The sequence below is a fragment of the Saccostrea echinata genome, unplaced genomic scaffold, assembly GCF_033153115.1.
Source record: "Saccostrea echinata isolate AGI-Se365-2 ecotype Australia unplaced genomic scaffold, CSIRO_AGI_Sech_v1 ptg000009l, whole genome shotgun sequence".
Classification (NCBI taxonomy): domain Eukaryota; kingdom Metazoa; phylum Mollusca; class Bivalvia; order Ostreida; family Ostreidae; genus Saccostrea; species Saccostrea echinata.
In genome coordinates, this window is record NW_026889758.1 from 4720697 (window position 1) to 4744252 (window position 23556).

The 23556-nt window shown below is 33.2% G+C and overlaps 1 protein-coding gene across 1 annotated transcript in view; it reads left to right on the forward strand.

The window, feature by feature from the left end:
• Window positions 1-14589, forward strand: part of LOC133183185 (mucin-17-like) — a 37997-nt gene extending 23408 nt beyond the window's left edge. The window contains exons 8-11 of the mRNA XM_061318135.1: window positions 10492-11832; window positions 13033-13108; window positions 13328-13496; window positions 14188-14589. Of these exons, the coding sequence (XP_061174119.1) occupies window positions 10492-11832; window positions 13033-13108; window positions 13328-13496; window positions 14188-14439 (1838 nt within the window). The 3' untranslated portion in view covers window positions 14440-14589. The remainder of the gene's footprint in view (window positions 1-10491; window positions 11833-13032; window positions 13109-13327; window positions 13497-14187) is intronic.
• The last annotated feature ends 8967 nt before the right edge of the window (window positions 14590-23556 follow it).

Consider the following 23556-nt stretch of genomic DNA (forward strand, 5'->3'; position numbering starts at 1 on the left):
AGCTGAAACTTATGTGGAAGCATCCTGGGGTAGTGTAGATTCTAAATTGTTCAAATCATGACCCCCGGGGGTAGGGCGGGGCCACAATAGGGAATCCAAGTTTTACATTGAAATATATAGGAAAAATCTTTAAAAATCTTCTTCTCAAGAACCACTGGGCCAGAAAAGCTGAAACTTATATGGAAGCATCCTGGGGTAGTGTAGATTCTAAATTGTTCAAATCATGACCCCTGTGGGTAGGGCGGGGCCACAATAGGGAATCCAAGTTTTACATTGATATATATAGGAAAAATCTTTAAAAAATCTTCTTCTCAAGAACCACTGGGCCAGAAAAGCTGAAACTTTTATGGAAGCATCCTGGGGTAGTGAAGAATCTAAATTATTCAAATCATGACCCCCGGGGGTAGGGCGGGGCCACAATAGGGAATCCAAGTTTTACATTGAAATATATAGGAAAAATCTTTAAAAATCTTCTTCTCAAGAACCACTGGGCCAGAAAAGCTGAAAATTATATGGAAGCATCCTGGGGTAGTGTAGATTATAAACTGTTCAAATCATGACTCCTGGGGGTAGGGCGGGGCCATAATAGGGAATCCAAGTTTTACATTGAAATACATAAGAAAAATCTTTAAAAATTTTCTCTCAAGAACCACTGGACCAATAAAGCTGAGACATATTTGGAAGCATCCTGGGGTAGTGTAGATTCTAAATTGTTCAAATTTTGACCCCCGGGGGTAGGGCGGGGCCACAATAGGTATATTAAAAGGGGGGAAATCTGGTAAAGAACAGCATGGCCAAAGTTACTCAGGTGAGCGATGTGGCCCATGGGCCTCTTGCTTGTTAGAGATGTGATCATCTCCGGCGAGTTGCGAGTGAGAACATTTATTGTATATACTTTCAAATCACTCAATGACCGTTCACGGTAGCTCAGTCGGTAGTGCGCTCGCTCCGTGATCGGGAGGTCGTGAGTTCGAATCTCGGTCGCGACTGACCTAAGTCGATAAAAAATGGGTAGCAACTGTTCCTTCGCCATGCGCCCGGCTCTTTGAAGTGAAAGTTGCAGGTCCTTCGGATGAGACCCTAAAAACCGAAGTCCTGTGTCACGGCAGGCGTTGGCACGATAAAGATCTCTCACTGCTCAATGGCCCTGAGTGCCGAGTAAAGGTCAAAATTTGAAGCCCTTCACCGGTATATGGTGACGTCTCTATATGAGTGAAAAATTCTCGAATGGGACGTAAAACAACATACAATCAATCAATCAAATCACTCAGTGTATGTACATAGTATATCATGGTATGAGGTGGATAGATCTAGTGACAGATAAAAATTGCTGTTCTTGAAATTTAAAATTTGAGGTAAGAAAAATTTTCTTTTCCTCCATCCAATTCAGATTGCTTTTGAATCTGATTTATCCTAATGTATATTTTTGACTGGTAAGTATAACAAACGAAATAAAATTGGAAAATTTGTTATCAAAGAGCCATAGCGCATTTGATAGGCATTTTCGCCTACTCTACTAGTGATTTCTTAAATACATTTTTAAACCAAAATTTTGTCATACAGTCTTAGTTTATACATGCGTAAAACCAAATCACACAATAATGATATTTAAATGTTAATAGTTCCCTCATATGATAAATTTGAAAATTATCCAGTTTGTATAGAATATATAGTAAATATTGAGGTATCCACCTAACGATGACAAACTGTTGCCAAAGACCACCCTTAACCAGAAAAACAACTTTTGAATAATTTTATTTGGATATGTCTGCACTTCATTCCCTTTAGATAATTTTGGTTAAAAGTGGTCTTCATATTGAAAATGATGAAAATATGTATTAAATTTTTCTTCTCATATAATCGTAAGATTTAGTAATCTGTCTTAAATTTATTAACTTGACATCATTGACTTCGTTGGCGCAGCGGTATGATTGCTGGAATGTAAATATGGTGATTGCGAGTTCGAGCCCCACATTTTTCCATTTATGTTTTTTTTTTTAAATTTTTTTTTCTTTGTGTATCTTTTCTACGTTTTTCTTTATTATGTTTTATAACATACACAATATCAGAAAGATATAATATACACATTACACTTTGAAAGTATCTCGGGAAAAGACAGTCCTTAACTATTTCATTAAAGTTTGCAAATTCATAGCAACTTGTTTTATTTTTATTGATTTTCTGCGTAAATCTTTTGTCTCAGAATTAGAGTATTGAACAAGTAAAATGATTGTCATTTGACATACTTGCAACACTCGTCCTCAAATCATATTAGATAGTTTGCTCATGAATTGAAAAGGTACAGTATATCTATAAATAGAAACAGGTGATTTCCTTTTAAATTCTCGAGTCGGCCGTGTCGTCGGTAAGGCAGCTATGGCTCTTTCAATTTTATGAGTGAATTATACTTACCAGTCAACTTTCCCACCTTCCACCCCTAAGAAAAAATTATTTTGGAAGGTGTATTTTAATGTAGGTTGGGAACCTTCTGTTGCCCGCCTATATGAACTGATATGGGCAAGCGTCTGAGATGTGATCTCTGTCTTATAAGAGTTTGAATCTTATTCTTTTAAACGCTTGCCCGCGAGTTACGAAGGTTAATAAGGGGAAGATATCCTAATGTATATTTATGACTGGTAAGTATAACTCACTCATAAAATTGAAACTTGATAATAATTTTTCCAATTGTAGTTAATGTAAACATGTACAGAACGAAGTCCGAGAGATTTACTAGCAAATCCAAATATAAGCGTTTAAGAAAGGCGTATGAAGGAAAAAAGAATAAGCAAGGTATCACTATAATCAATGACGAAAATAATCATATTTGTTCGGACAGTGTTCATGCAGACTTTAGAGGAGAAAACTCTTTCCTGTCCTGGTTCAATAATTTTTTTCTTTCTGTGTAAATGATTTTCCTTCTTTTATTAGTGTGGAAAGGGTACCCAATTCCTTGTTTCCTCAAAAGAAGTTCTATTGTAAAGACTCCATGAAAAATATCAACATATTTTAGGATTGTTTATAAACTTTTTACATCAATTTTTATCATTTTTTTTCAATATTGATTACATTTGAAAGTTAATAAGAAAAATTTGTTTGTCTTCAATAAAATATTTGATCCAGGATAATGTTTTGCATAACTTTATAAATATAAATTAATCATATACATGGAAGAAAATAAATTAGAAACTTTTGAAAAAAAATATTGAACTAGAAACATACATTTTCCCACTTTCCTCCAAATTTTGCTGAATTGTTCAATCATAAAGTTGTTAGATGGTCAGGTATTTTTTCTTTAGTGATAAAGGCTTCTGAATACATAAAGGTAATTCAGTTTCTTTGGAAAAAGTTTGTTTGTGTTATTTATCCTTTACATATTCATTGCAGTGACCGCTGTTAGCGATGAAAGTTCTATAGCCATTCGAAGGCTCTTTTCAGTGCAGATAACTGAATCCCCACCCCACCCCACCCGCCCTTGCTTTACATAAGATTTTATGTAATAAGATTTTATATTAAAAATACTGTTTTTTGTTTTGTAGGAAGGAAGACAAAGAAGAATTGTATATGTACATATGTAAAAAGTAAACTGCACTATCAGAGCGCTTCACATCCTAATATACGTGTTTGTGTTCATTTTATAAATTATTTATGTTCGTTTGAGTGGCACGAATAAGAACATAACGTTAATTCTTACGTTTGCTAAATAGAATAGATTCTTCTTAAGAACAACAGCTAATTGTTCATTAAATGAATACGAAAGCATCACCATATGTGTAGTTAAGTTCTAAAAGGAAACCCCACTGTTGGTACGAAAATCACGGAAATCACTTGTGATGTTTAAAAAAATTTTAAATTGATTTTTCAAATACATGTATATCTTCATATCATTATGAAATTAAACAGTTTTACTCTAAATCCCTCTGAGCATGATAAACTTACTATGTCCCCTTCGTGCCAGGAGCACGTAAAACCATCTTTGTCTCTTATGCTGCACAATGCCCCGAGTCTTTTATCTCCTATTTAGCTCACACGAACCCAAGGCTTATATGGTTTTTCTGATCGAAGGGTTTCCGGAGTCCGTCTGTCATCTGTAAACTTAAATAATTTCGACATGAAGTCTTATGTGGAACCAGTGGATCAATATAAAACCAAACTTGCCACAAATCCTATGGTAAAGGGAATTCAGGTTTGTTCAAACTGCCATCTCTCAAAGGAAGATAATTTGAAAAATAAACAAAATTTGTTGGGTTTATTTAAGATAATCATTTCAAGAATTTTCAAAACATGACCCTTGTGGCTAGAAGCCACAAAAGGGGGTGAAAGTTATACATATAAATATATAAAGAAAATTGTTTAAATATTTCTCAAGAACAGCAAGACTATTATAACAATTAGTCATATAAAAATGAAAACATCCTCAGATAGTGCAGATTCAAATTTGTTCAAATCAACCCCCCCCCCCTTCCCCGGAATCAAAGTTTAATAAAGGGATATTTTAAGAAAAATCGTTTTAAAAAAATTCTTCTCAAGAACAGGATGGCCATAATCAGTCAAACTAACAAGCAAATATCCTCATGTAGTGTAGATTCAAGCTTGTTCAAATCCCAGAGGGGATCAAAATTTTTCTTGGGAATATATAGAGATATTTTTTTAAATATCAACAGCATATTTTAAAATATGCGAGCATCCTCAGATAGTGCAGATGCATATTTTTTAAAATCGTGGCCCTGGTTGTTCCATTATGGAGGATAAATTTTTTTAAAATCTTATCAAGAAGAGCAGAACCATAATTATTGATTCTGATTTTGAAGCATCCTCTGGTAAAGGAGATTTAAGGTTGTTCAATTCATCACCCCAGAGGCATAGGCTGGGCCACAAGAGGGATAATTTTTCTTGCATGGGAATATAGGGAAAATTCTTTTAATTTTCTTTCCTCAATACCAGCAGGGTCATGATTATTGTCAATTTAAATTGAAAGTACATTGTATTCATTATTAGTGAAGATTAAAGTTTCTTAAAATGGTGGCCCGTTGGGTGTAGCGTGGGACCGAAATAAGGGATCAAACTTTAACAGAGGAATCTATTGGGGGGATCTTCTCAAGAACAGCAGGGTCATGACTAGTGATATTAATATGCAACCTTCTTGCGTAGAGAAGATTCACGTTTGTTCAAATCGTGACCTCCTGGGGATAGGATGGCGCAACAAGAAGGGATCAAAGTTTAACATAAGACTATACAGGGGAAAATAACAATAGACCCATGAATAATGGTATAAACAATCAAGCATTCCTCAGATAGTGCAAATTCAAGTTTCTTAAAATCATGGCTCCTGGGGGCAAAATTTGGCCACAACTGTTACAGGAGATACACATATAGGGAAAAAAATATTTTTTAAAAATCTCCTTCTTAAGACAACAGGGATATGATAGAATATTTGTATGCAAGCATCCTCAGGAATTGCAGATCAAATGATTTGAGTAAGCCAAGGGGGGTATAAAATTTAGACTATTCAGGAAAAAAATTCAGCAATTTTTTTCTCGAAAATTGACGTTAATATGAAAGCATTCTAAAGTGGTGTAGATTCAAGTTTGTTCAAATCGTGGTCAAAGGGATAAGGTGGGACCACAATATAATGCATTAGGGTCAATTTCTTTAAGGAATATATCTAAGGAATTTATTTTAACAAATCTTCTCAGAAACTGTGACTCAGGTGAGCTTTCTAGCCTATGGGCCTCTTGTCATTTAATCGTTTAACGTTGGGTAAGTTTTCATTTTACAATGAATTGTAGAGGTTATTGGAGATTTCGTAGAAATCCTTACATTAGACATGGGCGATTTGATCGCATCTAAGAGCTGCCATCTTTCAACATAGACCATCCGTAATAATTATCAGCTACAGAAATACTTCTATAAAAATTCTTTGATCGATTATTTATCTTCATGAAATATTTTGGGAAAAAAGCCTTTTGCATGTATTTTTCGCTGATTAATTTATTGGAAATCTTTGGATGAGTTTCACTATTCTGGTCGTCTCAAATTATGAGGTCACCTAAGATCTGTAATAAAATTGTCGCAATCTTAGAACAAATGGCAGTGTAAATATGAAAATTATATTTACTCTTGATGAATTAGTAATAATTAAAAGAACGACAGGGTGACAATTTACTTTAAAAGAAAAATAAAGTACTTGAAATTTTGCAGTCGAGATGGTCTTCCAAAAATATATGTACATGGCATCACAGTGGCATTACCGTTTTCTCATTTATTTATTTAAGGAGGGATTCTTGTCTGGTTTCTGACTAGATGAAATATTCTAAGTATATTTTCTTATATGTGTTATATATTTAGATGTAAGAGATTTAAAAGATTATATTTTTCTTTCCTCATCAGAATTGTACAACTTTAAATAGAAATGGTAAACTGAGTTTGAAATCTAGCAGGGACTATAATTTTGGCGGAATGGCGGCGTATGAAAATATCTTTTCTGCCTCTCAAAATAATTATAGAACAATGAATTTAGTTATAATTTTTACACAATCAAAGACTTGGAGAAAATTTTTGAATGTAAGTTAATAATAAGGGACTAAAGTTTTAAAATATATGAAATAAATATGATTTTCCAAACAAACTACAATTATGTTAGCTTTTAAAAGCTTCCAATCTAAGTTCAGATTTGAGCCAAAAATCCGTAAAAAGTGTTTTTTCTCTCTTAGTAAACGGTCAAAACTTTTTGTTTTTATATCGTTTTGTATCTTTATGTGACAACTTTACCATATGTGAAAATAAGAAAAATTTAAATATAGGAAGCATATAAAAATAATAAAATATCTTAAAATTTTAAGAAAAATAGAGAAAATTCGGATTAGCCAATATCCATTTTAGTTTAATTATCTATGTCAATTTGGTAATATCATCTTATAGACCCTATATGGTAATATCTCTTTATGCAAAAAGAAAAACATTTAATTTATTGAAATAGAAGTAGGCATCGCATGATTGGTAACAGTAATTTTTTATTCTTAATGTCCAGGGAAAAGGTACTGACCTTGACCTGACCTTGCCTCTACTATTAAACGGTCAAATTTAATCTAACTGATACCATCACTTAGTAATATTGTCTTATTGATTCTGTGAAAATTTCATTGATTTTAATATAAGAAATAAGTGTTTTCATGATGGACTTTTGCGAGAAGCGCTGACTTTTACAATCGACGGCTTACTTTTACACTGGGACAATATACGGCAGCTCTTTTGCTATATGAATATTTAGCTCAACTTTTAATTAAACGATAATAATTCAAAGTATATATAACGTTGTCTACGGAGGGGAAGGAGATAACACCCTATACTAACCCCCTCCTTTCCCATTTGACCAACTGCTGCCAAGTTTTCATTCCGGGTTTTTTTCTTCCTTATTTGATTCCTTCATAAATTGAGATTGAAAGGAAATACTATCCCTCACGAACAAGGTATTTTAAGTTATGTTATTCTACCTCCCATCATCTCTTGTGTTGATTGCATACAAGTAAATTATGTAAGTGCCTCTCACACCATACCTATGACTTCTAGTGAGGTTTTCTAATCTAATATCAATTCCGAACCTCCGTACATAACACATATTTAAATGTCAAAGTAAGCTGTCGAGTGTAAAAGTCAGTGCTTCTCGCAAAAGTCCATGAGAAGAATCCTTCCTTAAGACATTCACCTGATCTAATTTCATTTAACACCATACATTGTATTTATTCTAATACTATTTTCATAAACATTACTGTATCATTTTGTATGAATTGCTATTTTGCTTACATATTAAGCCCTTTACTACGCACCGAGACAATAAGTTTCCGTTCTGTTTTTTTTTAATTAAAATTAATTGTTTTGATTGTGGGATCGTGCACTTAACGTGCATAAACTATTAGATTTTTTTTATTTATCGGAAGTTATAACGTAAATAAAGAAGTAAACTTGTTGGCGTTCATCATTTAGTTTTTCTGACAAATATAGAGGAATTTATGAAGGATATGTTTTTTAAGTTTTAACAAGTAATGAAGAAATAAAGGTTTTAGGACACGGTCTATAGTCTACCTTTTATCACAACCTTTTATTCTAGGCCTTGGTTTTCTTCCCACCTAGTCAACAACATTATCCATACACAATAAGTATTCCTTTTTAAGGAAGTAATCGGGAAGAGTTACATGTATATTCAGATGTCAAAGTTGTGGCCTACGTAATGGCAGAGATGTAGAATTGTCAATTCCCTAATAAACTAGTGTACAGGTTAGAATTACTCGAAACGCTAATGAAAATGAAACTTTACTCTAAATGGAAAGGTTGTTTTGGAACTGTGAATTTTTTTGTACACAGAGAGAAAATGTAAGTTTATTGTATCCATGTATCCATGTTTGCATCTCGAAGTGTCGCCCGCGTGATACAGTGGTTAGAGCGTAGCGAGTAAGGAGTTGGTCCTTACGTCGCGGGTTCGAATCCAATTTAAGTGCAGGACGTGGAGACCGGTCCTTCGGATGAGACCGTATAAACTGCATGAGGTTCCATGTCGCAGTAGGTACTGGCATGAAAAAGAGCTCTCATTGCTCAAAGGCTGAAAGGCCGTAATGCCGAGTATGGGACAAGTGGTGGCGTCTCAATTTGAGTGAAAAATCTCGAAGTGACGTTTAATATTTAATAACAAAGTCTAAGTTAATGCATTATAAAAGCTCCTTAGTACTTAACATGGAGTTGTTACATTTACCGGATGCCTCACATGGAATCAACTGTGATCGGCCGAAACGGATCACAAATTTTTACCTTACAATCTCTAATATATACATTTGTGGTATCTCTCTATTATATAAACATGCAGAGAGCAAATATCTTCATACCTGTATGAAGTTTTTCGAAGGTCATAGGTCATTACGTGACCTAATCACACAGCGCAGTAATATCTACATAAAAAGACTTACTCCACTAAGCAATATAGCATGTTTTTCATGCATAAAAATGTACAAAATACGCAAGTAAAATAATAATCATTTTATTTACAATGTAAACGAGTATTTAATACAGTTCTTGATCGATTTTACAAAGAGAATAGAAAACTACGTGTTATAAGTTTCATGTCTGAGCTGCATAGTCTCAACGTTTACCCTTATTTTTCTCGCAGACCTCTGAATGCTATAATTTTTTTTCCATTAAACTTTACTCACAATAAATTTGAAAATCTGTTGAAAAATATCAATGTAATGCAATCACGCCACAAACAGCTGACAAACACTGCACTTTGGAAGTTCGGTAGGCACCGGCTCCCGGTAGGCACACCTCCATCATCGAGATCGTTGTGACGTTGTCTTAACAATGTAAGCTGTCGCCAGTGTCTCCGTGTCAACATCATAAATTAATAAATATGCCTTACCGAAATCGTAGATTTTATGTTTTTGATCAAATTTTGCACTTGATTTCAAGTTATCTGGTCCGGACAAGTGTCTCCATCCATCCCTTTCCGACCGAAATTCCTCCAACTTTTTAGTATCCAACATCGGACGTGTTTCTTGTGTTTTTTAACATCGAATATGGGTTCTCATGAATACAAAAATTCCCAGACACTAATATGCTCACTATAATACATGTAATTGATCACATGTAGCCTTTCACAGAATATTCCCTTCAAAACAATCCTTTGCCAGATGAATTTGAAGCGTAACCGCTTTTCAAGCCGATTTACACCTAGCGTAATTTGTCAAAATCTACGACGTACAGTTAGTGCAATATTTATATTCGATTACATTCGATTGTCCGTCTCAAATGTATATATAAGTAATAAATAACAAGTTTAAAAACTTCAATGGGAATTGAAGTGGGTCGGTACGTGATCAAATCTTCTGAGAAGGCCTTCGGCCTTCACAGGATTTGATCACGTGACCGACCCACTTCAATTCCCATTGAAGTTTTTAAACTTGTTATTTATTTCTTAATTAAAAGGAATACATTGATTAAGATAGGTGGTTTAGCTTAACTGTTGGTGAGGTCTCCATTTGGTCTCAGTTCAATACATGTAATAATATTTAAGAGACAATCTCTGTTCATATTAATCCTCTGTTTATCAATAACATTGTCAAAAGTTATCTCTGTACTTTATAAGTGCAGATGATGCTAAATCATAAAATTATATTCTTCTAGCATTATGGAATTTGCGGAAGTGTACATCACATGTAAAATAAAAATATTTATGTAAATTCAAAATGTTCATTTACGGGAGGTGAAAACTTTAAACGAAAAATGGTACAATGGAATTTATTATAAAAATCAGTACATGATTGTTTTTAATTTTATAAAGTTCCAAAAATTCAACACCTTGAAATCGATCAGTTTGATAAATATCTCGGTATTAATCAATTGAATAATTGCCTTTTCATTTAAACGTCAATAATGGAATTTTTACAAACATCCACCGTTAAATAATATAATGTGCTCGTATTTTTAAATTGATCAACTTTAATTTAGAAGGTGCATCGCCAACAGTTGAATCTGCAGTTATAGGAACGCCCTCTCCAACCACAGTGTCGACAGGACGAACGAAACAAACAACTCCAACAATCCCAAAATCAACAATTCTAACAGAAAAAACAGCGAAACAAACAATCATTTCAACAACAGAGCAAACCCCAACAGCAGAAGGTACAACAACACAATTGATCCCATCGACTAAATTTAAAATACAACGTACAACAATGCCAATAACTCCACAAATAATTCTAACAATAAAACGTAACCGAACACAACAAGCAACAATTCCAACAACACAACAAACAATCCCAGCAGCAAAAGAAACAACACAAATAATTCAAACAACAAAAGTTACAACACAACAAACAACTTTTCCAACGACAGTAGAAACAACACCACAAACAATTCCAACGACAAAAGGCACAACACAGCAAACATCTACTCCAACAACTTTTCCACCGATAGAAGTAACAACATCACAAACAACCCCAACAATCAAACGCACAACACAACAAACAACAGCAAAAACAAATATTCCAACGACAGAAGTAACAACACCACAAACCATTCCAACAACAAAAATAACAACACAAGAAACAAAACTTCCAACAACAGAACAAACAACAATTCCATCTACAGAAGTTACATCCAAATTATTTCCAACAACAGATGAACCAACACAATACACAACAACACCAGCAGCAGCAGAGCAAACAACATTTCCAACAACAGAGTTAACAACAACACAAACAACATTGTCAACAACACAAGAATCAACAATTCCAATAAAAGAACTTGAAACTACTTTTACGGGGGAAAAACAAACGTTTCCCACAGCAGTAAAACTAACAAAGGTGATATCGACAGAACAAACAACAAGTGTATCAACTTCTGTTCCAACAACAAAGCAAATTAATTTTCCATCGACAGGGCAACAAACGTCTATTCCAACAACACAAATGAACACTAAAATGTCAACAACTCAGTACACAACCCTTTTTTCTTTAGAATTAAATACCGTGTTAGAGACAGAACAAACTTTTTCGATGGCAACAAAAAGAATACCTACGGAATTAGCAAGAGGATCAACTGAATTAACAAAGGCTGCTGGGAGTCCTTCAACAGAAATCTTTCATACAACGGAATTATTGTCAAAAGCTACAGACAGTGTTACAACTATGACCAAAGTTACACAAAGAAAGACCACAGAGGAAGATACCACGAAAAGAAAATTAACAGTGTCACACAAACATACAACATCGTCAGGGAACGCCTCTGATACACTAGAGCCAAATCCTGAGAGGTCAAGTGAACAGGTCAGCAAAATACCTACAACAGGTAAATGTTTTATTGAGAAATGGTCCGGTAAAATACCCACAACAGGTAAGAGATATATAAAGAAACAGTCCCGTAAGCTATACCTATAACAGGTTAAATTTATATAGAGAAACGGTCCAATAAGATACCTATAACAGGTAAAAATTATATAGAGGAACAGTCCCATAAGATACCAACAACAGGTCAAAGTTATATAGAGAAACAGCCCCATAAGACATCTACAACAGGTAAAAGTTATGTAGAGGAACAGTCCTATAAGATACCTATAACAGGTAAAAATTTATATAGAGAAACAGTACAATAAGATACCTATAACAGGTAAAAGTTATATGAAGGAAAAATCCCATAAGATACCTATAACGGGTTAAAGTTATATAGAGAAACAGTCCAATAAGATACCAAAAACAGGTAAAAGTTATATAGAGGAACAGTCCCATAAGATACCTATAACAGGTTAAAGTTATATAGAGAAACAGTCCCGTAAAATACCTATAACAGGTAAAAGTTATATAGAAGAACAGTCCCTCCATAAGATACCTATAACAGGTAAAAGTTATATAGAAGAACAGTCCCATAGGATACCAAAAACAGGTAAAAGTTATATAGAGGAATAGTCCAATAAGATACCTACAACAGGGAAAAGTGATATAGAGGAACAGTCCAATAAGATACCTACAACAGGTCAAAGTTATATAGAGGAACAGTCCCATAAGATACCTACAACGGAAATGTTATTTATATGAACAGTCCCATAAGATACCTACAACAGGGAAAAGTGATATAGAGGAACAGTCCCATAAGATACTTACAACAGGTCAAAGTTATATAAGGGAACAGTCCCATAAGACACCAACAACAGGTCAAAGTTATATAGAGGAACAGTCCCATAAGATACCAACAACAGGTCAAAGATATATAGGAGCAGTCCCATAAGATACGTATAACAGGTCAAAGTTATATAGAGGAACAGTCCTACGACAGTTAGGTTATGCAGAGTAACTGTTCCATAAGATTTGCCTACATCATGAAAGTTATAAACGGTGTAAATTAATTTTTACTTATATATGCTTTATTGTTTGCTAAGGTTTTTGTAAGTTTGGCATGATATTTGTTTGCATTACTCACTTAACAGATCTTTGTCCTAGTCTGTAAACACTGTAAGAGAATACAACTAAAACAGAGAATACATTTTGATTTTAGAACTGATCGTGGTGATCGTCATCTTCGTTGCTGTGCTCTTACTTGCTGTTTTTGTTTTCCTTCAGTGGTTCATTAGGTATGGCATATTTATGAAAGATCGATCTCTTTAATACCTATTTTACCATAGATGGCATGAATTTAAAATATATATATATATTCCTATGTCGTTAATACTAATAATGTTTTTTGTCTGTTGTGGCAAATTTAGATTCTGAATAATTTTCAGCTTTCAGATTATTGAAACAAGAACATACTGAAATATGCTATTGTAATTTGTCACATATTTTTCCTGCAGAAAAAGAAGGAAATCTGTGACCTTAAACAGAAGAACAAGCACAGAAATAACCTTCAAAGGTGAAGAAGAAATGCTGATTAGATCTTACAGTGGGAAGTCAGCAAACCTATCCCCGAAACCATTACCTAGAATTGACATTGATAAAGGTTCTCTCCAGGCTCTTTCTAATGTAAGTAGCTATAGTATCCTTTATGTATTCATTGAAAAATCACTTATAGTCTTTGTCACCCAATGTAAATTATCGCCATATTTTAGTTTCACCTGAGTCACATAATTTACCTTTTGCCATTTCTTCTAGGCTGTTGTCGTACGTAGTTCACAGATTTTTGGATATTTTAGCTTCCTCAAATTTTTCTGAACTGTCCAATTATTTTTTAACCAAATAGTATATTTGGGAATAGGGGTTTTCTTTAAATTCATTTATAAAGCCATAGTGATGGCATACTAGTATCGAGCAGAATCAAGCTTGTCATGACATAAATTATTCTTTTATCATACATTTACAATAAATTCCATATAGAAAATACCCTACCCCCAAAATAAATAAATAAAAATAACGCAGAATAAACGTTTTATTAGAAAAAAAAATCCTACCCGCGGTTTTATGAATTATTCATAATACCGCGGGTATATTTGCGCGTTTATTCAGTTATTTTTGGATTTTCCATTTGGAATACATTGTAAAATTCTGTTTGAAGAATGATTTATGAAAAAAGACAAATAAGAATATGAAAAATATCCTTGGACCCAGGGTGAATTTCCGGGTGGGGTTGTTCCTGCCCACAAGCACGTGTGGTCCACGGTGTTGATGATTTTTTTTATCAATAGTTTCAATCGATTAAAAAACTTTTCTCTTCCAGATTCCAGATTCACACAAAAATCTAAACCAAAGTAAGGAGACATTGGATATTCCTTGGATAGATGCCTCAAGAAATACTCTTGATGATATAAGTTTTTCTCTGGACACAGAGCCTCGTTCTGAAAATATTGGCGCCAAATCTCAGTCTGCGCCTGAATTAGATCGAATAGGTGACGACTCTGAGGACGACGATGATTCCACCTTCATGAAGACGTTTTCGCAAAAGCATCAACCAATTGAATCTGAAATATAAAAGAAGGAGTTTGTGAAGGTTTTGTGCTGTGAAACATTATCTTTTTTGAGTTGCGTTAATTTAAAAAATCATGACGGTACATGTATCATTAGTAAGTAAGATTGGAGCAAATGATTTTATTTATCGACTTGACAATTTTTTTTTTACTTTTTCACAAATTATTTGTAATAAATATTTGATATTTAAACTCACAAAATGAGATGTTCATTTGTATAAAACATTGTTTGGTAAAATATTCGAAAAGATAAAATATCACGTCAGGATTAGGTTTGGTTTTTACACAGAAGTAGATAGTGTACATAAATAATACTGGGAAATATATACACAATAGGTAGATACTTGTACATAATTATAATAATAGGAAAATATATACATATGTATATAACTACTTTTTAAAAAGAAGCTTTTTAATCAATAAGATGACAAGTTTTTACACTGTGCAACAATAATTGTACCCTTCTTTGAAATGAATCTACTTTTGATTTTCTCCCCATTTGATGTACAGGTTTAAAAAAAATTAACTGAGCAAAATGTTAATATTTTAAACTACTATGCATATATATTGCAACTAAATTATAAATTATATATAAATCAATCATGTGTTTTGCTGTTTGTCAGAAAAGTATCTTTTGCTATAACTAAATTAATGTTTATAGAGGCAAAGTCTGCATAATTTGACTTGCTGGAAACCGGTGAAAAAGTTTATATATATATATATATATATATATATATATATATATATATATATATATATATATATATATATATATATATATATATATATATATATAAGATAAGATAAGATATGTTTTATTACTAATTCAGAGCCCAAATGAGCATAAAGAGAACAAACTTACAAGAGAGAGGCCTAAAATATAGTTGAAAGAAAAAGAAAAAAAAATTATTTAGGCATACATGCACCTATATAAACATGTACATAAAATAGACATATGACTCTTCAATGTATGTGTGTATATATATATATATATATATATATATATATATATATATATATATATATATATATATATATATATATATATATATATATATATATATATATATTGTGGTAGGGGGCATCAACATTAAAATGACAATTAATACACATGCATTTTCAAACTTAATGTTTATAAGATAGAATATTAAAAAAAATGCAAATTACATTAGTAGTAAAGACTGAAGTACACATGAATTGAAAAATTATGTATTTTCTAACATTTTTACTTTTATTATTTTTTTATGAGTTTTTTTCTCTTAATAAAAGATTTGGATAAAAAGTCACATAGTTTAAATAATATATTGTGATCTTCATTTGTCATAATCCATAAAAATTTTTGATTGTTGGACAGAGTGTTGAAATTTTTATAATTGTCGCTTACAAAGTTGAACAAAACTTTCCTTTCTTCATTATATAAAAAACAATTTGTAAGGAAATGGATTTCATCTTCAATACAATTTGAATTACAAAGAGTACATATCCGTCGACTTCTTTCTAGAGGGATCTTTTTCCCATTAATATCTTTTGTATATTCATATCTACCACGTTCAATTCTCAATTCATGTACACTTATTCTGAATTTACACAGTATTTTCCTCTGTTCAAAAGACTTTAAAGACAAGTATTTCTCAATGGCAAAGGTATTCTTCAACAAAAAATATGTATCAAGTTTTCCGTGTATTTGATCCTCATCATGTATTTTAAGCCAGTATTGGTAAAAATGCTTTTTGATAAGTTTTTTCAGTAGTCCTTTAAATGTGGTCATATTTAACTGTTTACATACAAGTAAATTAAGGTCTAGTTTGTTACATAAAAATTTAACAGTGTCATACTAGTTATTGATGTCAGACTGACTAAGATTTTTGCACTCATTATATGCACAATGTAATAAAGATGATTCTGACATATTTCTAATCTATGCCAATAAGATAGTAAACTAATGGTGATTGAGCAAAACATTGGTAATCTACCAAGTTCAGACAGAATAGCAATATTTGTACTCTTTTTACCAACACCAAGAATAAATTTACAAAATTTGATATTCAATTTCTCTACATCCCAATCTTTATATATAGTGTAAATGTCTTTATTTTTTTCAATGTTGCATTTAGATAACATGCCCCAAATTTCACAGCTGTATAATGATATTGGTTTGATTAAGTGGTCAAAAAGGTGTAGCTGAGTTTTTATAGATGGTTCTGATAATTTCATATCTTTGTGGAGTTTGAAGGAGGCTTTCAAAGCTTTTTTAAATAATGTTTCTTTTGCTTCTTTAAAGGAGCCGGATGAATATAGTACTATTCCCAGATATTTATACCTTTTGGCACATTCAATTTCTCTATTTCCAAGAAAAAAGGGTTCCTGAATTAGACGGCCACTTTTATTAAAAATGATTATTTTTGTTTTGTTGCAATTTACTTCTAGACACCACTTATTACAGTATTTATTCAATAGATTTTGTTTGTTCTGCAAATCAATTTGGTTGTCAGATATTAAAGCAAGGTCATCTGCATACAGAAGAGCTGAAATTTTCTTTCCTGATAAGGAAACATTATTAGTACATGAGTTATCCTCTTCAAGTAGGGTAGAAAGATCATTTAGGAATATTTTGAATATATTTGAACTTAACACGTCCCCTTGACGTACGCCAATTTCTGGTGAATAAGGACTTGTAAGTTTGTCGTCTATCTTAATTCGGATGTTACAGTGTCTATACATGTTGCATAATATATTATAGAAAAGACCATTGATATTTAATTGGAGAAGTTTTAGTTTTATACCTTCATGGATAACTGTATCGAAAGCTTTATGAAAGTCCACGAAACAGACATATAAGTGTCTCTTCTTTGAATTGATATATTTATCTATGAGGCACTTCAAAACAAATAGATGATCTGATGTTCTTGATGATTTTGAGAATCCAATTTGGCTTTCGTGAATGATATTATTTTCAATCAAAAAAGTATCAAGCCTATTATTTAAAATAGTGTTAAAAAGTTTCCCTATGCTATTTGTTATTGTTATTCCTCTATAATTTTGTGGGGTCCTTAGATTTTCCGATTTAAATATTGGTGTTGCATATCTTCTAGCCATTTCTCTGGATAAATGCCAGTATTAAATATTGTGTTAAATAACTTCAGGAGGCAGGTGTTTAGGTATGTATGTGATGCTTTCAACATTTCGTTTGTGATATTGTCTAACCCTGGGCTTTTTTCGGGCTTCAAGGATTTCGTATACCTTTATGAATTTCAGCAGAGGATATTTTAAAATCTAACTGGGTGAAGGAAGTATGTAGTTGATTTTTTTTTTAATTTCATATATATATATATATATATATATATATATATATATATATATATATATATATATATATATATATATATATATATGTATGTATATAGTGAGTGTGTGAAAATTATTATTACAAATACATGTATTGTATGTAAATGTTAAACTGTGCATTCTGTACAAATTATATTTAATGAACTTTGTAACATTGTAATAAAAGTCAAATATCATTATGACATAACATTTTAATTCATAGATGCTAGCATTTACAATAACTATCCCTTCGCAATGTAGTTGGAGGGGATAATAAGTAATAATGCGCTTGTGTGTGGATGGCTGAATGAGTGCGTGCGTAACGGAAGTTACGAAAATAATAAATTGATGTGCTCATTTGCTACGGGATGCTCCTTGTTTATAATTAGATCGTGGATATATTGCTTTGATTACATTTACCCTTTCATGTAACTTTTCATCTTCGCTAGCCAATGGTTTCTGATATGCTACTCTCATCATAAACCCTTGGCATACGGTGCTGACAAAAGACGGGATTGTTTTTGTCACGTGATCATGATTCTTACAAGGTACGCACAGATTGCGTCATCGACAGAAATAAAAAGCGTATTTAAAAAAATTTTGTTTTTAAAGAATAATGAGCAAGAAGGTATCGAGTTATGTTAATTTGTTAAACATGTAAAAATGCAAATCTACATCTTCAGTATAGATTCTTAATCACATATTTTGCACGTAGCTTTAGATATTGGATGACACCATATAGCTATGTTATCTTACGGATCATTGTTTACTTGCGTTTTACATTACCGATATTAAGATTAAGAGTCAAGATATATCCCGAACGCAAATATCGTCATTTACAAAAAAAAAACAATTGCTGATTGGTCGAACGATGTCGATCAACTCCAATCACAACTTGAGAAAAAAATCCCAACTTTTTTTAACACCGTATGCCAAGGGCTTATGAGGAGAGTAGCGTATCAGAAACCCTTGGCTAGCGAAGATGGTAACTTTTATTTTTGTTCTAAAAGAAGTCCATTTTAATGATTTATTTTTACATGTATATAGGAACAAAACAAAAACAAAAAAAAGATTTTTTTTAAAAAATAGTATGGTGTAAATTTATTAGATTATAAAAATAATTTTATTGTCCCTCGCTTTCCATCTGTCTGTCTCACAAAAACTCTGGTCATAACTTTTGACTGAGAGACTTTCATATGGCTTTCTAATTTCTCATGTGCATTACCTGTGACCTTTCCAAATGTACAATAATTTTTGGCCCTGTGACCTTGATCTTCAAGTTACACCTCCTTTTAAAAGTTTAACCTTGGCCTAAGTTTTGCTTCTGAAAAGGCAGGACTTTAATATTTTTTTTCTTATGCTCATTACTTGTGACAAGACATTTCGGAATGTACTATGAATTTTGACCTCATGACATTAACCACTTTGACTTTCTAGAGCTGTTGTCTTGGCCGTAAGTTCTGCACCAGAACATATTTCTTTCAAAATATAAAACAATATCTTTTGGCATAAAGTTCAGGCAAACCAGGACAGATGAGAAAAGTACAATATGTCACAAATCATTGCACCTCAACCAATTAGACCCTGAAAGCGGAGGACCACAATTTTCTGAATTTGCTTGTAGCTTTTTGAGAAAACAAAAGGGGCACTGATTAATATCTTTCTCCTAATATGATGCTAGACTTGTTACAAAGACGTACTAAGTAATTGTAGTTCTTTCAGAATCAAAGCTTTTGGATCATCAACGGTTCAAAACACGGTTTCTAATTAATTAATGAGGCATTTCAGACAATGGAGATGTTTGCTGATATCAGCGCTGAATACTAATGATCAGATATCTGACGAGATGAAATATTTTCTTATTCTATCGATGTCGTCTTTCTTGTTGTTGTTGGCCAATTGTTATTCTTGTATCGTATTTTGAAAACCCCAAAATATGACAGATTTGATTGTCAGATTAGAGTATTAAAAGGGGTAGGGACTTTACGCAGTTTAATTCTATTTCATGTGAATATGTTAAAAAAATATAGATAATACCTAACTAGAAGTACTAAAAATAGAACTAGAAATATGTCCATAGGAAATGAATAACCCTCTCGGGTATAATTTTAATGCAACATGAAAAGGGATTTATCCTGTTGCTTCAGATTGAGATAATTATGATTCAGCGATCAAATGAACAATACAAACTGCAAGCAGAGCAAAAACCTCTGAAAACGGGGGGGGGGGGGGGCATCAGGTACCATGGAGAATTTTGGAGTATCCCCTGTCGACCGCTCACATCCAACGTCATAAGTTATGATAAAAGATTATCCTTTTTATATCTTTTTTATGCCCCCATATCGAAGATTCGAGGGTATATATTTTTTGCCCTGTCCGTCCGTCTGTTTGTCCGCAAAAACTTTAACAATGCCCATAACTTTTGATTGGTTGGAACTATGGCTTTGGTATTTCACATATGTATTCCCTGTGACAAGACCTTTCTTTGGGTACCATCATATTTGACCTTGACCTTGGATTTTTACCCTGTTTTGCAAATTTTACTGAACTGTATCCTTGGCCATAACTTTTGGACAATTGGTGCTAGAGCTTTCATACTTCACATGATATTTCTTGTGATAAGACCTTCCTTTGTATACCAACAACTTTGACCCTTTGATCTAGTTTGACCTACTTTTGAAAAACTTTAACCCTGGCCATAACTTTTGAACAGTTGGTGCTAGGGCTTTCATATTTAACATGTATATTCCTTGTGACATGACCTTCCTTTGGATACCAACAATTGTAATCCATTGATCTGACCTTGGAGTTTGACCTACTTATGAAAAACTTTAACCTTGGCCATAACTTTTGAACGATTGGTGGTACGGCTTTCATATTGCACATGTGTATTTCTTGTGAGAAGGCCTTTCCTTGGGCACCATAAATTTTGACCTTTTGACCTTAACCATGATGTTTGACTTACTTTTGAAAAACTTTAACCTTTCAATATCTATTCAATGGTTGCTGCTAGGGCTTTCATATTTCAAAGGTATTTTCTCGAGACAAGACCTTACTTTGGGTACCAACATATTTGATTTGCATTTGAGAAAGTTTAACCTTTGATAGTTGCCATACATCAGTGTTAACTTTCACAAACACATCTTGTCATATCAAGAAATTCCTTTGGTACAAGTGTCTTTTATAACATTGTATATAGAGTTGATTCATCCTATCCAACTTGCAATTTTTTCAATTTTATCCTTTCACACGTAGCATGATCTCTCAAGTTCATGTGGTTGAAAATGCTCTCATGAAGATTTACTCGTGTATGGAGTTCTATATAGTAGTCCTGTATGGAATTAAATAGGATGAGAACCATGAGGAAAACATGAAATTCAAGGTAATTGGAATTATCAAGGTAGGTAAATAGTGCAAGTCGCCAATATACATGTACAATGTATGTATATCTATGTATGGAGTTTAAAAATCTTCAGAAGTGAAAGTAAAGGTCATAGAAAGGTCACTGTCATAGGGAAGGAAAAGGTCAGAAAATTAGTACAGAGTTGAATTGCTCTTATCAATATGTATCTTTGTATGAAGTTTGATTAAAATTTAATTAAATCACTTGAAAAATGAAGTTTAATGTTATATGGAAGGTGAAGGCCAGAAAATTATAGCACAATTGAAATGCTCTCTTCAATTTGCTTCAATTTTTATGACGCTTGATAAAGTTTGTTTGAAACTACGGTAGATGCTGAATGGGAGGATGGTGTAGTCAAGATTATAGGGAAGGTCAAAGTTAGAAAATGGTGACATAGTTGAATAGCTCTCACCAATTTGCACAGTTCCTTAGCCTTCATGTATGTATCATTAATTGTTTTCATGAAAGTATATCAACACAAAATAAGGAATACTATTGAAGGGGTCATGGGCATAGGGAACATTAAGGTAAAAAAAAATATGATACAGTTGAAAAGCTCTGACCAATATATATATCAGTGTAGGAATTTTAATAAAAATATCTTGAATAGTTTCTTTGAAACTAACTACACGTACATGCAAAGTGTGGCAGAAGGACGGAAGACAAACATGAGTAATATTAAAATGTGTATGCCCAGACCATATTTATGGAGAGGCATAAAACGTGACATTGAATTATACGGAAGGCCCAAATTACACTAGTACATTCATTGTGAAAAAATTTCAAAACTAAATCATTTGGTGATATATACATATATTGTGTATTTCTGTTAGGTAAAACTCAGTATATTTACCTTGCACACTTATTTACTTGCTGATTCCGGGAAAAAGTTAGTAAACGGGGCTTCAAGAAGGACAGATGCTTCTCTGTACCTCTATACTTAGTGATTGCGAAAAAGAGATGGTAAATGGGGCTTCTAGATAAGACAGATGCTTCTCTACACTGAGGGATTCCGAGAAAGAGCTGGTAAATGGGGCTTCAAGAAGAACCGATGCTTCTCAATACTTAGTAATTCCAAGAAAGAGCTGGTAAATGGGGCTTCAAGATAGGATCGATGCTTCTCTATTCTGAGTGTTTCGGAGGAAGAATAAACGGTGCTTCAAGAAGGACCACTGTATTTCTATACTTAGTGATTCCGAGAAAGAGCTAGTAAATGGGGCTTCAAGAAAGGACGGATGCTTCTCTATAGTTTGAAGATATGTTCTCTACACAACAGCTTCACGTTCGCCAAACTCTCAACATACGTTTTTTTTTGTTTTGTTTTTTTAAAAAAGGCGGTCTTCATGTAGTTTTGTTACATATGCACGCTTAAAGCGAATCCATTTGATGTGGGGGTTTTTTCTTTTTTAAAAATTACTGTTATACCTTTTACAAATTGTTTCCAATGTTAATCTATTCTTAAAAAGTCTAACATTTCCAATGTTTTTGTTGAGCGGTCCGAAAAATTACGATGTTGCAATTGGACCACTCGGTGAGATGTTGAACTAGATTGTGAAGTGACTTTTGTTTAGTCATACTTAATCCAATTCCAAGGAGGGATCACATTAAATAAGTCAACAAGCTATGTCTAATTTGCATTCGTTGGTGTTCGACAGCCACGGAATTGACCGAGTTTAATACGCATTGCATGAATTTACAACACATTTGTAAAACTTATAGTCCAAGATATGAACATAGAAGTGATATGAACATGGAAGTCAGCGCGTGATTTGTATGAGGAACACTTGGTAAAAGTATGAGAAATCATTTATTCACTCGGTTTTGGGGCAAAATGCGTTTTGTCGAACCATCGAACCAAACTGTTGCCTTCAATCTAACGGTCTCGGGCTATCAGTTTGGTTCTCGTGTCCAACAAAACGCATCTTGTTCATGAAAACAATCAATAAATGAATTATGAATTAACACGGCGGATGTGACCGGTCGACAGGGGATGCTTACTCCTCCATGGCACCTGATCCTACCTTTTTGTGGTTTCCTTTTGCTCTGGTCCCCATTTGTATTGTTTCACCGGACTTTTGAGCTTGATTATCGTTCGTTATCTCCATACTTTCCGCCCGAGTGGCGCAGTGGTTAGAGCGTCTGCTCTAGAGTCGCGCAGTAAGGAGTTGATCCTTACGTCGCGGGTTCGAATCCCACTGCGGGACGTGGAGACCAGTCCCTCGGATGAGACTGTATAAACCGAGGTCCCATGTTGGCACGACCCTCACTGCTCAATGGCCCTGAATGCCGAGCATAGGTTAAAATTTGCAGCCCTCCATGGGCAAGTGTAGGCGTCTCCATATGAGTGAAAAATTCTCGAGAGGGACGTTTAACAACATAGAAACAAAAATATCTC